General features: G+C 41.2%; 1 protein-coding gene across 2 annotated transcripts in view; it reads left to right on the forward strand.

Moving 5' to 3' along the window:
• Positions 1–15,909, forward strand: part of wdr70 (WD repeat domain 70) — a 43,239-nt gene that overhangs the window by 11,647 nt on the left and 15,683 nt on the right. For both annotated transcript variants that reach the window (XM_077543064.1, XM_077543065.1), the window contains exon 10: positions 6,260–6,434. In XM_077543064.1, the coding sequence (XP_077399190.1) occupies positions 6,260–6,434 (175 nt within the window). The remainder of the gene's footprint in view (positions 1–6,259; positions 6,435–15,909) is intronic.

Raw genomic sequence — 15,909 nt, forward strand, 5'->3', positions numbered from 1 at the left:
TCTTCAAAATGTTTTTCTATATATGGTGTGTTGGCCCTCATGGAATTGTTTGTTGTTCTTCTGATTAATTAATTGCGCTCCGGTTATCTTGAATATTCCCCAAAACTATTTTGCAAGACTGTTTTGTGTGTCCTCAGCACCAAAACTCACAAAGTGACAGCCAATGGAAGTAAAAAAATATATATATTGACCACCGACACTAGTTTTGGTTGGACACATGGAAAAGTCTCAAAAAACTCATAGCAGAAATTGAACAGGAAGTCAGCCATTTTGTTTTGAAGCAGCCATTTTGTACAAATTCCATTCTTCATACATTGACCAAGACTAGCTTGGTGACATCCATTGAAAATTGAAAACAAAAATCTTAACCACCGACACTAGTTTTGGTTGGACACGTGGAAAAGACCCATGCCAGAAATTAAACAGGAAGTCAGCCATTTTGTTTTGAAGCAGCCATTTTGTGCAAATTTCATTCCTTGTACGTTGACCAAGACTCACATAGTAACATCTAAAAAAAGTTGAAAACAAAAATACAACCAAAACCAGTTTTGGTTTGACACATGGAATAATCACAAAGACCCATGCCAGAAAGTGAACAGAAAGTCAGCCATTTTGTTTCGAAGCAGCCATTTTGTGCAAATTCCATTCCTTTGTATGTTGACCAAGACTCACATAGTGACGTCTAACGAAAGTTGAAAACAAAATTATGGACACATGGAAAAGTCACAAAGATCCATGCCAGAAATCGTACAGGAAGTCAGCCATTTTGTTTTGAAGCAGCCATTTTGTACAAATTACATTCTTTGTACATTGACTAAGACTAAGCTTGGTGACATCTAATGAAAATTGAAAACAAAATTAGCACCGACACCAGTTTTGGTTGGACACATGGAATAATCTCAAAGACCCATGTCAGAAAGTGAACAGGAAGTCAGCCATTCTGTTGTGCGGCAGCCATTTTGTTCAAATTCCAAACCTTGTACATTGACCAACTTCTACAAGGGATTTTACGCAAATGGTCACCGATCGGAAGCAAGTATCATCCTAGACAGGTGGCCGACGGTAAATTAAGACACCTTTTTTTCTACGGCATTGAATATGGGCGGAGCAGGAATAATAATAATCATTTCAAGGAGACTTTCGCCATGAAAAAGGGCGTAGGAATGGGCTGATCTTAAATTCTGGTGGCTAATAACATTAGCTCTTAAAATGAAGGGCTACCTCCATGAGTGAAAATACATGTTTTTACATTTTATATGGAAGCTTTTTTTTTGTGTGTGTGCCTAATCTCAGCTGCGGCCTCAGTCAGCTAGAAGGCTAAAAAAAAAAAAAAAAAGGGTGAGAAGGTTTCTGTATTTTTTTGGGTATGTTGGATATTTTGATGAAAACAAAAAATGCCCAAGTAAAAATGAAGCTGCTGTTGTGTGGACCTGAATCGCACCTGCAAAACTGCACTATTATAAATGAATCCTATACTGACAAAGAAACAAAATGGCTATAGAACACATGTTGATATTGTCAATGCTCATCATCCATAGGCCCTTTTTTTTTTTTTTCTCTCTTCAATGCACCCCAGTGGGCCAACTGTACCGGCGGGTGTTTGCAGCTACCTTCAATACGCTTTAAACATTCATTCTGACACCATTCTGTCTGATCCTCTTTTGTTGTTTATGTGAATAGCTTATTAAGCATGATCACTGGACCGCCCAAATCCTTTTAATTAAAGCTCCAGTTGCTCCGAATTTCATTCACGGCAGCTGCGACCCGACCCGGCTTCTCGGAAATGTTCACTAGCGCAGCGGAGCATTTTCCTCTGGAAGGGAAGTAGTGACAGCGGGTGGTGGCGATTGTCCTGCAATTCTTGTTTCAATAAAGAAATAGCGCTTAAAAAAAATTACTTTGCTCCCCAAGTTACCACCATAATGACTAGCATGGAAATGTAGTGCCTTAGTAAGCCTTGATGCTCATCAAAAACAAGGATGAGGTTTTACCAAATGCTAAACCGACTTCCAAAAGCATTTCTGGATCTTGTCAGGTGGTTTAACAGACCTTGAATCGGGGCTGTTATGTCTTTGAATGCTCACAAACTCGATGTAGTTTATAGAATCATCGGTAACAGGATAGACGTGTATTCCTCGTCTGTTATTTCCTGGTGGCCGCAGGTGAACATAGGAACGCGACCTATAGGAAGTCGAGTGAAGATGGGACGAACGGCCACCGGCTAATACAACCCACATGTCACGCACACACATTTCACACCCACAAACACACACACACACAATTTGAGGATTGTTTCCTGGGATTCCCGTCATTCTGGCTCGCTTACAAGGCCGCAGCTGGATTTGAAGACGCGGCCCCGGGATTCACCGGGATGACTTTCTCCTTTCGAAGGGAAAACAGTTTGGGAATGAATTGTGAATCTTCCTCCTTTTATGTGAGATCTTTAATAATGACATATTTCTTCAAATAAAAACACGCTGTGGCCGGTGGAAACTTGAAACTGGGGTTTAGATAAGCGCTCTTTTGAATAGTCTGACATTTTGTTTTTACTCTTTTTGGGATGGTTTTTAGGTTTTGTGTTTTGGGTCTTGGGATCGAGCTTCTTGCACGAAATGTGCTGTTGTAAGTTGAATGCCATGACAGTCTGGATCTGGATACAGTAATCACCCGACATGAATTAATCTGTAGTAGTGTAAATAAATTACCCTCATCGGAACTGATCATTTGTAACATATCTGGCCAATGTCCATAAACCCGTTTTTTTTTTTTTTTTTAGTTATTTCGTGTAATCACAGGTTGAAAATTTGATGATCAACAGCAAAAGAAATCCATTGCGGGGATTTCTGTCTGAACGTCGGGTTCGTCTACAGTCCAGTAGCGTCTCAGTCGATGGCCCGCCATACACTGCCAGTCTTCCGTGTCCATCCTGAAAACACGCGCATGCCACACCGTCAAGGCGGGAATTTGTCCTTGTTCAGTCGAAGTCACGGCTGAATTTTTTTTTACTGTCTTTTTTGGGGTTGTATAGTCTAATGCTAGCCAACGGGACTGGGGAATCTTCTGGAATTTGTATTATTGTGCTTGGGCCACAGTGGATTCTGTCTGGCTGACTTGGTTTTTATTTATTTATTTTACCCCAAAACCCTTACCTGAACCATAACTTTGTTTTAGTTGTATGGTCCAGTTCAAGCCATTGGTGATTTAACGGCAACTTTAACCTGAACCCCAATCAAACCTACCCAACTCTAACCCCTAAACCGCCCCCCCCAACCTCAACCAACGCTAACCCCTAACCAACCCTCATTTTTAATAATCCTAATCAAAACCTCATCCTCCTTAAAGTTAACCTCCCTAAACTCTTCTACCCTTAGCCGCCTAACTCCAAGCCAACCCGAATTCCCGACCTCTGACCTTAACATTGTTTTAGTATTTTTGCCCAGTTCAAATCAGCGGCTCCTCTCACATTGCTTGGACCAAGGTAGTTTCTCTCTCTCTCTCTTTCTTGCTTGGGCGCCATTACGCCAACTCCTAAACCCCCCCCACACACACACACACACACTTTATTCTGCTCAGCTATGATGGAGGACGGAGCATCCGCAAATATCCCTCCTAATCCCCCTTTCCCAAAACACAGCCCCCAGTCAGTCAGCCTGCCATCATGCAGCAAATTCAGTCACCAGAACCTGACCCAATAAATAACTCTGCGCAAGCTGCGCAGACCTACAACATCTCGCCCTTATCTCTACATCGGGCAAAAATGATCACCATCACCCCCAGCTAGACCTGTAACCTGATGGACGGATAAAATCTGGGAGGCCAGTGGGGGGGGGGATTGTCTCTCCGCAGTTGATGTGTGAACCGCTGGGCTACCTCATAAAGTGCCCACGCATGACTGGAGATGTATGGTCCTCATTTTATGACATTCACTGAAAGTCTTTGTGTTAAGGGGAACGGAGGGGGGGGGCGAAAAGGGGGGACTGCTGACTGAACGGAAAACAAGGACGCAGGGATAAGGAACGGCACCAAAATGTTTTTGCTGGCTTCTACATACTACACATGAGTCGGTGTTACTTTTCCATAACAAGCCACATTCTTCGGAGTGACTCAAAAAGATGCCGTCCTTTGGAAATACTCTTAGAGGGAAGCGGCCGATCAAGAAGATCGCCACGGAGGTACCGAGAGATTGGAAGAGTCCCGGGAAGGCTGAGAAGTAGACGTCCTTTGGAATTTCCATCCATCCAACACCTTACCAGCTCAGTGGCCTAGTGGTACAGTGTCCGCCCTGAGACTGGGAGGTCGTGGGTTCAATTCCCGGCCGGGTCGTACCAAAGACTATAAAAATGGGACCCATTGCCGTTCTGCTTGACACTCAGCAATAAGGGTTGGAATTGGGAGGTTAGATTACCATATGATTCCCGAGCGCGGCTGCTGCTGCTGCTGCTGCTCACCGCTCCCTCAGGGGATGGGTCAAATGCGGAGAACGAATTTCGCCCCACTTAGGTGGGTGTGACAATCAGTGGATCTTATCTTATCTTACCTGTTGCGAATTTTGCTGGTCAGGTTCTTGTTATGCAAACTTGCCGACTTGTAATGAAGATATGGACTTAACGACGATACTTGTGGCCTCCAAGATGTCCTCGTTTTCCCCCACTTGAAAGCAAGCATACTTTGGAGAAAAAAAAAGTCTTAAAGATGTAAATATTTCCTCTTTGGAATGTCTTTATTGTCTTGACAGTCGCACCGGGTCCGTAATCATAACCGAGATGTTAGTTCGAGGCAGCAATTGGACAAGTCTCTCACATATGCGCTTTGTGTGTTCACTGCCACCTACAGGACTGGAGTGGAACTTGTCCGACGTTTTTTTTTTGTTTGTTTTTTTCAATGAATCAGACGGACATGTTTAGGATTGTTCCGCCTTGGTGGAGGCCTGAGTGCTGCTCTCGTTTGCCTCGTTAACTCCTTTTTGGTTTGTGTTGATTCAAACACGACGACGGATCAAACAGAGTTTTCTTTGACCCTTGCCAGCTCTTACTCAAGCCGTAAGTCTTGAGCTGGCATTTGTGTCACATTGTTAGCCGTTGTCCAAACACGGCTTTGAGAGTGCACGTCTGTAACGTTCTAGGCGGCAGCGGAGGAGGAATTCTGTTAGTAGTAGCAGCCCCTGACTGTGTGTTTACGCACCTCGGCCCGACCTCATGACCCGAAAGGTCTCGGTGTTCGCTACAGCACACAGTGGGTTGCAGAAACATTTGGAGTCTTGTTCTGTGCTCAGTCTTTGAATAGTCCAAATAGAGACTTGTACAATTTATGACATCACCTTTGTCCGTCCACTGAAAACTTAACCGCAGTTAGCTGCCAGCTAAAAACATTCAAGGTATGTGGAAATGCTCTTCCTGCTTCCGAACAACCGCCCCCTAATCCCTTGTCTCTAAACCTGAAACCCTTATCTTTAACCCCAACCCTTAATACTCTGAATGTTCCAAACTCAATTACTTCCAGGACACATTTGAATTCATAGTCTTCACAATCATCAAGAATTCTACAATTCTTACTTAACTCTTTGACTGCCAGACGTTTTCAGAAAAGGGATGCCGTGGGTGCCAGCCGATTTAAGCATTTTGACTGATCTTTCAAGGTCCATAGAAAATTATGTGTTTGGACTATGGAAACACACATACTACCAAATGAAAGATTGGACTCTCATCTTTCATCAGGAAAAAAAAGTTTGTTTCTACCTTATTCCGTTCTTCAGTAATCAACAGTAGAAAATGGTTAGTTTCACCTCTGTTTTGAAACAAACGTCTTTTAACGTCTTTGGCACTCCTCCATAGGATTTTACTAAACGCTATTTAACGTTTTTGGCAGTCAAAGAGTTAATCAACTCATTTAATGGGATTTTCTTGGTTAAATAATGGTTAAATAATTTTTTTTTTTTTCATACTATTCACTTGTGATGACCATCCCAAAACGTCCTGCCACTAGAATCCAATGAGTCTCGCGTGTGCTCAGCAGATGTAGGCGAGACTTGAGTTTCATGGCGGCTTCAAGCCCATCAACCTGATCTACCGTTTGCTCCCCTACAACCTGTGAAATGTAGCCGCTTAACCACATGTTCATGCTCACTGTATCTCTTCAAGACTGATTTATCACCGTAGGGACGTCTCTAATGACCCAATATGTTTGGACGGCCATCTTCTTTACGACTTGATTCATGCCGCTCGGTTGAAGATCAATGACATCCCCGCTTCTTTTTCCGCAGAACGGTGCGAACGTGGGACGTGACGTCGGAAAAGAAGCACAAGTCTGTGTTCAAACCTCGCTCGGTCCAAGGGAAGAAGGTCACCCCCACGTGCTGCGCGTACAGCCGCGACGGGAAGCTTATAGCGGCCGGCTGCCAGGACGGAACCATCCAGATCTGGGACAGAAACCTCAGTGTAAGTCTTCTTACAGTTCTGCTAACACAGTAGTTAAGTCATAATTACCATAACTGTTTGTATGAAAAACACTTAGAAGCCATACATTGAAAACAATTAAATACAAAATGGTAAATACGGACATGACTAAGAATATTCGAAAATGTCACTGCAGTATTTTTGAGTCGTTTGCTTTTTTTTGGAGGGATTTTGCTCTACGCTTTTGTCTTATCTAGCAGTTCTCTATAGGGTTTAATTCTGGGGATGGACTTGGCCACTGCAGCCGCTTTGTTGTTGATCTATTTTCTCTCTTGAGTTTCCTCTTTAGCAGGTAAAATAAAAAATACATCCACTGTAGGGTTTAAGTCTGGAGGTGGACTTGGCCCAAACATTTACCACAGCCTCTTTCAGTTATTTGTTTGTTTTTGAGGGTTACTCCGTTGAGTTTTCTCTTGAGCAGATACAGGGGGACCCTCAAAACGTCGTTAACCAGGGACCCCTGCACAAAGTTTGTTTTCTTACAGAGGTCATACAGTCAGAGGGGTCAGGGTTCAACAAGCTGTTTTAAAACGCGTTGGCCCAAAACTGAAGATGAGAATTTATTGAATGGACCGCGACCAGGCTTGGACCAGAGTTTGTTTTTAATTCCCTCCACTGTGCAGCTGCACATAAGCACTGCAGTGCTTTGGATAAAATGCCAACAATGACATCACTATCATGTCAAGATTGGCAAGTGTAACATTTGTGATTCTCATCACTACCAAATATATGATAATTTTTCAACAAATATTCAAGATTTCCCATCCAAATTTAATGAGATGAAAATGATCGCAAAGAAGGAATATTTGAGCTCTTCTCAAACATCATCTGGGATTCATAGAAAAGATGCCGGCCAGTCCATCCAAGCAGATGTTCATTGTCAGGGTATGTCACCTGCTGGCGCTCCGAGAGGCAACGTCAAAGGTCAAGCCTGGAGTCATTAGGATTAATCACTGGGGCACCGTGGATGTCCGTACCAAATTTCATGACGCTCCCTCCTACAGTTGCTTAGATATTTCATGTCTGGTGCCGGACGGCGCATCACATGGGCTTCACGCACTGACTCGCTGCGCTTTCTGCTATAAAAAGATAAAGCTTTTAAATAAATAAAAGCAGTTATGTAAGTGGATTACCTGACATGCTTTTTCAGTTGATATTCATGGAAGTTGATGAAAGGCCCAATCAATGTTTCCCTCTTTACATTTTCCACTATCAGAGCACAATTAACAGTCACATTCCATTGCTTAAGAATGCTGAAGTCACTGGTTGATTTTGGCATTGTCGGACCTTGGATTAGATCACATCCTCACTGCAGCCAAAACCTTCGCGGATGCACCTCATCCAGTATTTATCAGCAATCAAGCCCCATTTTTTTCCTCCTTTTTTGACATATGATTATTATTATTTTTTACAACTATTAAAATATTTCACCTTTTAACGTTACTTATTTGCAGTAAACTTGAATGCATGATAGTAGCTGGACTTGAGTTTTTTGAGTAACGAATCTTAGCTTGGTCATTTTTTCCCCTTTTTTTTTTTTACATATGATTTTATTTTTATTTTTTACAACTATTAAAATATTTCACCTTTTAACGTTACTTATTTGCAGTAAACCTGACTGCATGATAGTAGCTGGACTTGAGTTTTTTGAGTAACGAGTCTCAGCTTGGTCATTTTTTCCCCTTTTTTTTACATATGATTTTATTTTTATTTTTTACAACTATTAAAATATTTCACCTTTTAACGTTACTTATTTGCAGTAAACTTGACTGCATGATAGTAGCTGGACTTGAGTTTTTTGAGTAACGAGTCTTAGCTTGGTCATTTTTTTCCCTTTTTTTTTTACATATGATTTTATTTTTATTTTTTACAACTATTAAAATATTTCACCTTTTAACATTACTTATTTGCAGTAAACTTGACTACATGATAGTAGCTGGACTTGAGTTTTTTGAGTAACGAGTCTCAGCTTGGTCATTTTTTTCCCCTTTTTTTACATATGATTTTATTTTTATTTTTTACAACTATTAAAATATTTCACCTTTTAACGTTACTTATTTGCAGTAAACCTGACTGCATGATAGTAGCTGGACTTGAGTTTTTTGAGTAACGAGTCTCAGCTTGGTAATTTTTTCCCCTTTTTTTTTACATATGATTTTATTTTTATTTTTTACAACTATTAAAATATTTCACCTTTTAATGTTGCTTATTTGCAGTAAACTTGACTGCATGATAGCAGCTGGACTTGAGTTTTTTGAGTAACGAGTCTTAGCTTGGTCATTTTTTTCCCTTTTTTTTACATATGATTTTATTTTTATTTTTTACAACTATTAAAATATTTCACCTTTTAACATTACTTATTTGCAGTAAACTTGACTACATGATAGTAGCTGGACTTGAGTTTTTTGAGTAACGAGTCTCAGCTTGGTCATTTTTTTCCCCTTTTTTTACATATGATTTTATTTTTATTTTTTACAACTATTAAAATATTTCACCTTTTAACGTTACTTATTTGCAGTAAACTTGACTGCATGATAGTAGCTGGACTTGAGTTTTTTGAGTAACGAGTCTTAGCTTGGTCATTTTTTTCCCTTTTTTTTTACATATGATTTTATTTTTATTTTTTACAACTATTAAAATATTTCACCTTTTAACATTACTTATTTGCAGTAAACTTGACTACATGATAGTAGCTGGACTTGAGTTTTTTGAGTAACGAGTCTCAGCTTGGTCATTTTTTTCCCCTTTTTTTACATATGATTTTATTTTTATTTTTTACAACTATTAAAATATTTCACCTTTTAACGTTACTTATTTGCAGTAAACTTGACTGCATGATAGTAGCTGGACTTGAGTTTTTTGAGTAACGAGTCTTAGCTTGGTCTTTTTTTTTTCCTTTTGTTTTTACCTGCCAAAATTGAAGTGCCCTTCAGATATGCAGCTACTTGTGTAACATGAAAAGAAAATATCACATTTAAGGTACTAGAATGCCCTCGCATGTGAGCAAGAAGAGCGCTGGTTGCAGATCCACATGAAATAAATACAAATAAAACTAGGGATGCGCAGCTATCATTTTTGAGTGCAACTCAAAATGTTCAGTACTTACCACAAAAAGTCATTTTTCACCCAAAGAATAAAATACAATGGAATGGTATCGGTGCATCCCCTTGTCCAAACACACAGCATATTATGAACTGCATGGTTTTGCACGGCATTCCTTGCAATTATTAGAACATTTCCCATGCCCTCCTTTTGCCTTCTCTTCCGCCTTTACATTTACAGGTCCTCGTGCGGGATAAGGTCGGCCGCTTCTGTTATTTCATTCAAGAACGGTGACGGTTAAGCTGTAGCTAGCGAGTCGGAACGGTTTGATTAAAGCGAGTGGCTAATCCAGATTAGTTGAATGGGAAGTAGGCTACACCGTAATTACTCATTCGGCAGTCAACTTTGTAATCAGATAACAACACTAACAATGTGCAGTAGTTTGAGCCGCAAGTGGCTGCGCTTTCATTAGTCACAATTGTTGAAGATTTCGCTCTTCATTGCACTCTTAGCAGCGCACTCCTGGGAGATTGGATTAAAGCTCTGGAAATTTACGACCGCCCCTTGTCCAAGCTAAATATTTACCGCGCGTCCCATAGCAGCTCACAATAGTCATGTCTGTTCCCTGACCACTGGAGCCTGCCCCCTGTCTGAATGGCTCAAGAATTTTCACCGATGCCCTCTGCCCTAATCAGGAACCTAACTTGAATTCAGCCACGAGCCTAAAAAGGAGTCGACCTTGTTCTTTTATTGCCGCTGCCCTCCCCCTTGTCTGCCTGTCTCCCGTATTACTCATGGCCAGAGTATGCGGGGCAGATCAATCACGATCAATCATGTGCACCACCTTGATCTGGAGCTGCGCTATTGGGGGTGACGTGGTGCTTGATTAATCCTACGATGGCCGGTCGAGTCGGTCCTCCCGGTGAACTCCCGCGGCGAGTAATTGCTCGCCCTCGATCGGGTCGGCCTGATTCAGAAGAAACGGGCCTCTTGATACACGGGCGCATGGAGGGTGCGGGCCTTGGTTCCAAAACATTACCCCAGAGATGGGTGGAATGTTATGAGGTCATTGACGGTCTAGATATTTCCACGTTACAAAGGAAAGACCCCCAAAGAGCTGGTTTGTATGACGCAAAGGTGAAATCTATTGTTTCTACAGGGAAATTGACTTTTTAATTGCCTTTGTCTGGGCTTTTGTGCGCGCCAAAGTTTGTTTTTTGACTTGCCGCTTAACAAGTCACAACGTTTCTTTGCTCCTGATTGTCAGGGTATTGAAAGTCTTACTTAATCTGTTGTAGAGGCGCGATGAGTCGTGAAGGACCAAGCCCTCAAAACAATTGTTTTGTTTTTTAGGAAGACGTCACTAGACACCTGGGATTGTTTTGAAACGTTTTCCTTTTTTGGCCTTTGACTGGTAAAAAAAGACGACGCTCCCCACGAGAATTTTGTATGCGCAGCGGTCCATTAAAGACGAAGCTTCGGCGTTCTTCTGAAGTCCAACGAAAATGTTTAGAAACCGATGACAAACTAAAAGACCGCTTGATGATAAACATCTGTGTTGTGAGCTTCGAAAATGGTTGGATCGTCTTCCATTTTTGGGGAAGATAAAACAGTAGTCGGGTTTGTTGCCGTTGTATTAACGCCGGTCTTCTGCCAATGAGCGTTTACTCTTGGAAAGTACCCTACCCCTGGAAAGAACTAAGATTGTTCTCTTTGGAAGGCACCCTAGGTTTTACCCCACAAAAGAAGATTTGTAAGGAATTCTTCATTGCTGGGCTTGTCGGCGATGCAGTAACTTAAAGCGAACACACTGTCAGATTACGTGGGCAGTGTGATACTAATGCATCTACGCTGCCTCACTATCGCCACTTGTTGACTTGCATGAAAGATCCGAGCAGCTGTCCCGCCCGGGCTGCGGTTTGGCCACTTGATCCCCACAAAGTAACAAAGGTCAGCGCGCGATGTCATTACTGGCTGCACAGTGGCCGTCGTCGAATGCTTCTTAGGTGTGCGCTTGTAAAGGTTTTGATGTGGTGGCGGCGGCGGCGGTGGAGGGAGGGTATTCGTATAATGATACTCGGATAACTTGGCGAGAACAGTTGGCCCCATGCGGTCGGCCGGTATCACTGGTGAAACCCGACGCACTGTTCCCTCTGCGATTTATCAACTCTCACCGTCCAACGTGTTTAGATGGCGACTGGAAGCACCACGGATGTTGGCCGCGGACAGAAGTACTCACACGCTTCGTCTTCTACTTTTTACTTTTAGAGTTATGAGCTGCTGCTTGGGTGCTTAAAAACATTTCAAATCATCTTTCCCCAATGAAAAGAATGGAAATGCAATTAATGTGTTCCGGTCTTTACTAAAACACCCCAAATTGTCTTGTATAAAAGGAAAATTATTTTATTAATCGATTAATCTGCCAGTTATTTTGTTAATTAATCGATTAGTCTGATTTAAAACACAAAAAAAAAATTTCTTTCCCTTTTTTCCAAAAACATTTAAAATTGACAGTACACAATTCAACATAAGTTAATGATTCAATTACTGGTTTGTTCCATAACATGCCAGAAAATTGTTGATCATCGTTTTCCAAAGTGTAAACAGATGTTGAAATCTGATATTTAGTGTTGACAGGCTGAAATTCCGAGGATTTGTGCAATTTTAAATCAAACTATGTCTAAAAGAGATTAATGGCTAATTAAGATAATTAGCGGTTAATTTGGTAATCAATTCGCTATCATACCTCGAAACAAACACTGTAAGAAAATTAGCTCTCCACCTAATGTGCAGACACGAAAAAGATGAGATAAAAATAATTTATTGTTTTTCTTCGCGGTCTACTGGCACTTGACAGACAAGCTTAATTCGGCAAATTTCTGCTACCATCTTGAGATTATTATCCTCATGAAAATCTATTTCTACTTTGTTGCTTCCCACCACTGGCCATGCACGCGTTCCTATATACAGCATGCCAATGACACACTGGTTCGTTCGAGACTACGACGGCCTCGAGAAAGAAGGGCATGGTTCGCAGAGGTTGTCACAGGGTGCCGAACGGCGTACACCGGGGGGTCCGGTTTCATTCTATGTAGCTTATCACAGGAAGCAAACGCCCTGGCATCCAGTGACACCGGCCAACATCGGGATAGTAAATAAACGCTCGGCCTTTTCACAACAACAGTCTATGGGCTAGAAATAGAACGGGTGTATGTAACTGACCATTACCGGCAAATACTCTGATTAACAGCTATTATTACGCTGCTTTACTTGAACGCCTATTACACTCCTTTTAACTCTTTGACTGCCAAAAACGTTAAATAACGTTTAGTAAAATCCTATGGAGGAGTGCCAAAGACGTTAAAAGACGTTTGTTTCAAAACAGAAGTGAAACTAACCATTTTCTATTGTTGATTACTGAAAAACGGAATAAGGTAGAAACAAACTTTTTTTTTCTGATGAAAGATGAGAGTCCAATCTTTCATTTAGTAGTATGTGTGTTTCCATAGTCCAAACACATCATTTTCTGTGGACCTTGAAAGATCAGTCAAAATACTTAAATCGGCTGGCACCCACGGCATCCCTTTTCTGAAAACGTCTGGCAGTCAAAGATCTTAATGGGATTTTTAAGGCATAATTATCAATCATAGCAGATTATGAAGAATTGATTGTTGATTTACACTGATAAGGAATTTAGAGTCATCACGTATCATATGTTGACCGAATGAACTTGCTTTACACATACTTAACCTTATTTTAATCAGCCTCTACCGCCACCCAGAGGACTGGGGTGGGACTGTCAGACGAGTCGGCCTGAGAAATGTCTCCATCGAGTGCCACTCCTGTCATTCTTGTCCGTTCCGATTCGTACAATTTACGAACAAGGTTTTGCATTTATCTGCCACGCGAGTGCACATCGCAAACATTTGAACAGATGTCGAGGAAACGCTGTTGGACAGGCGCAAAATGCACACTGAAGTTAGTGCAACCTTGCAGGAGACGACCACATAAAAGGAGGCATAAATGCAGCGGGTACTAACCACAGATGTTATTCATTTTAGCAAGAAAGAAGCCATCAAATAAAAAAAAAAGATCATGATGAAGGATGGGTCAAACAGGTTCTCATAACTTACTGGTTAAACATGGAAAAAAAACGTGCCTGTGGAGAACATGAGTTTTTTTTTCTTTTTTCATTTTATATATATAAATAATAAAACATTTGGACAGTTATGTGAAATATTACCACTTGGCAGTGTGTCTATGGTGAAACATGTCCATGTGCTTCATGTACCCACGCAGCAGCCCAAAAGGTCTACTAGGAGATAACTTTTTGAAAAAAAAATCATATTGGAATGTCTGAATTTGATCGAAATGAGCGGTCTTCAATTCCTTAAACACTTTGTAAAAGCTCACGATATAAAAGTTAGCTCATGTATTGGATTGCCTACAAAGTCACAAAGTTACCAACGCTCATGATCTAACTGCTCAGAAGGCAAACTTCTTCTAGGAATCAATTTCTTACACTTAAAGCTCTAAACCACCACAGAGAAGACTAAAGATCTGTCAAAAGATGTTGCGGGGCCAGGATTTTAGACCTGTATAAGAATTTGATGTTACAAAACCCTCAGCAAAAGTGAGAAGTTGTCAACGATTACTGTCAATATTCCAAAGTGGAAAGCGCCAAACGACCATCAATTTATCTCCGTTTGGAACTCAAATGCGAGAACTTGCCTCGCGGAGTGACGAAGATCATAAGGGAAGTTAAGAGCAGATGAAACCGAAAATGAACAATATTATTGAGCGGGGAATATCGGCGCGATTGGACTTTCGCCGCTCGTCTACAATTCTTCAACCGAGAGCCGCTTCGCTCAAACACGGAGCCAGCCGAGTTCCATCCAGCAAGGAATGCATCCCTGAGGAGAGAGAGAGTGGATGAAACGTTAAGAGTCAGCGCTAAAATGAAGTCAAATGAAGCTGAGTTTACATTTGCAGCCTTGAACCCGACAAGGCCCCCCATTTCATTATGTAAAACTGACCCCTTGGCTTTTATTCTGGGCTATGCAAAAGAGGCAGTAGATAATGAGCGATAAAAATGGAAGTCAAATGAGTCTGTGGTAAATGCAAGTAAAAAATGATCATCCCTGCAGAGACAAGACAAAAGTGTCCAAGGCCAAGCCTCTAAAAAAGTGGAATTGTGGTTATCTACAGTTCAAGGTGACGCGGTTATCTAATTTGTCTCCGTTAATAACTTCACTCCATTGACTTTGCAAGTCTGATATGACCTCAATTCCCTCCGGTATCGCGAGGGCACATCACTCTTTCACCTCACACTCTCCACACTAGCGTTCCTCTATCTTATCTGTCACGGGCGCTCGCCGCACTTAAAATTCCTTATCCGCATTTCCGAGACAAAAAAAGGCCAGTATTGCCCCATTCTCTTTTCACTCGCTTATTTGCATTTCGTTTAGAATTAATGAAATTGTAGGAGTATAAACCGAGGTTATGTTTGTTTGGGTGTTAGCAAGCTCCACTTCCTCAGGCTGTTGCTTCACGGGTGTCTTTTAATGATCGATCGCTGTTATCTGCCTCGGGTACAAGTCAAGTCACATGCAGCATCCTCTCGAGGGCTGAGAGGAGGCACGGCCAAATTATTCCAGTTATTTTTATTCGAACGTTGGGTCTGTGTGTTAAAGAGGGCCAAATTGTTTGTTTTGGGTTAACTTCCAAGTCTGGAGCTGCAGACCTTGGCACGAAGTAGGAGAGGGTGCATGACAGGGTTGATGTAGTAGGACTCATCAAATTGTGTTTCCCAAAGATGACTTTTAATCCATCCAAAGTATTGCATCCATCGAGTGTCAATTACATGTTAACTTGCGTTCCCCCCCCCCCCCCTTTTTTTTTTTTCCTTTTCTGGAGAGCTCAGTATTGTTCATTCGGTAATTTTACCGATTTGACATGTCATCATCATTGCTCTTTTATTTTATTTATTTATTTGTTTTTTCTAAAAAAAAAAAAACTTGCGTTTCCAATAACAATTAACAAGAAGTACAGTATACCAGTCAGACACTGGAAGTATCGAACTGGCGCGATGGCTTAAGAGGTCTTCCCAGAAAATGGCTCCGATTCAAATGAGTTGCTTTTATAGCGCTTGAATCCACAGTTTTACAGGTCAGCATTTCAACTCTTTGACTGCCAAAAACGTTAAATAACGTTTAGTAAAATCCTATGGAGGAGTGCCAAAGACGTTAAAAGACGTTTTTTTCAAAACAGAGGTGAAACTAACCATTTTCTATTGTTGATTACTGAAAAACGGAATAAGGTAGAAACAAACTCTTTTTTTCTGATGAAAAATGAGAGTCCAATCTTTCATTTGGTAGTATGTGTGTTTCCATAGTCCAAACACATAATTTTCTGT

The sequence above is a fragment of the Vanacampus margaritifer genome, chromosome 14 (assembly GCF_051991255.1).
Source record: "Vanacampus margaritifer isolate UIUO_Vmar chromosome 14, RoL_Vmar_1.0, whole genome shotgun sequence".
NCBI classification, from domain to species: Eukaryota; Metazoa; Chordata; class Actinopteri; order Syngnathiformes; family Syngnathidae; genus Vanacampus; species Vanacampus margaritifer.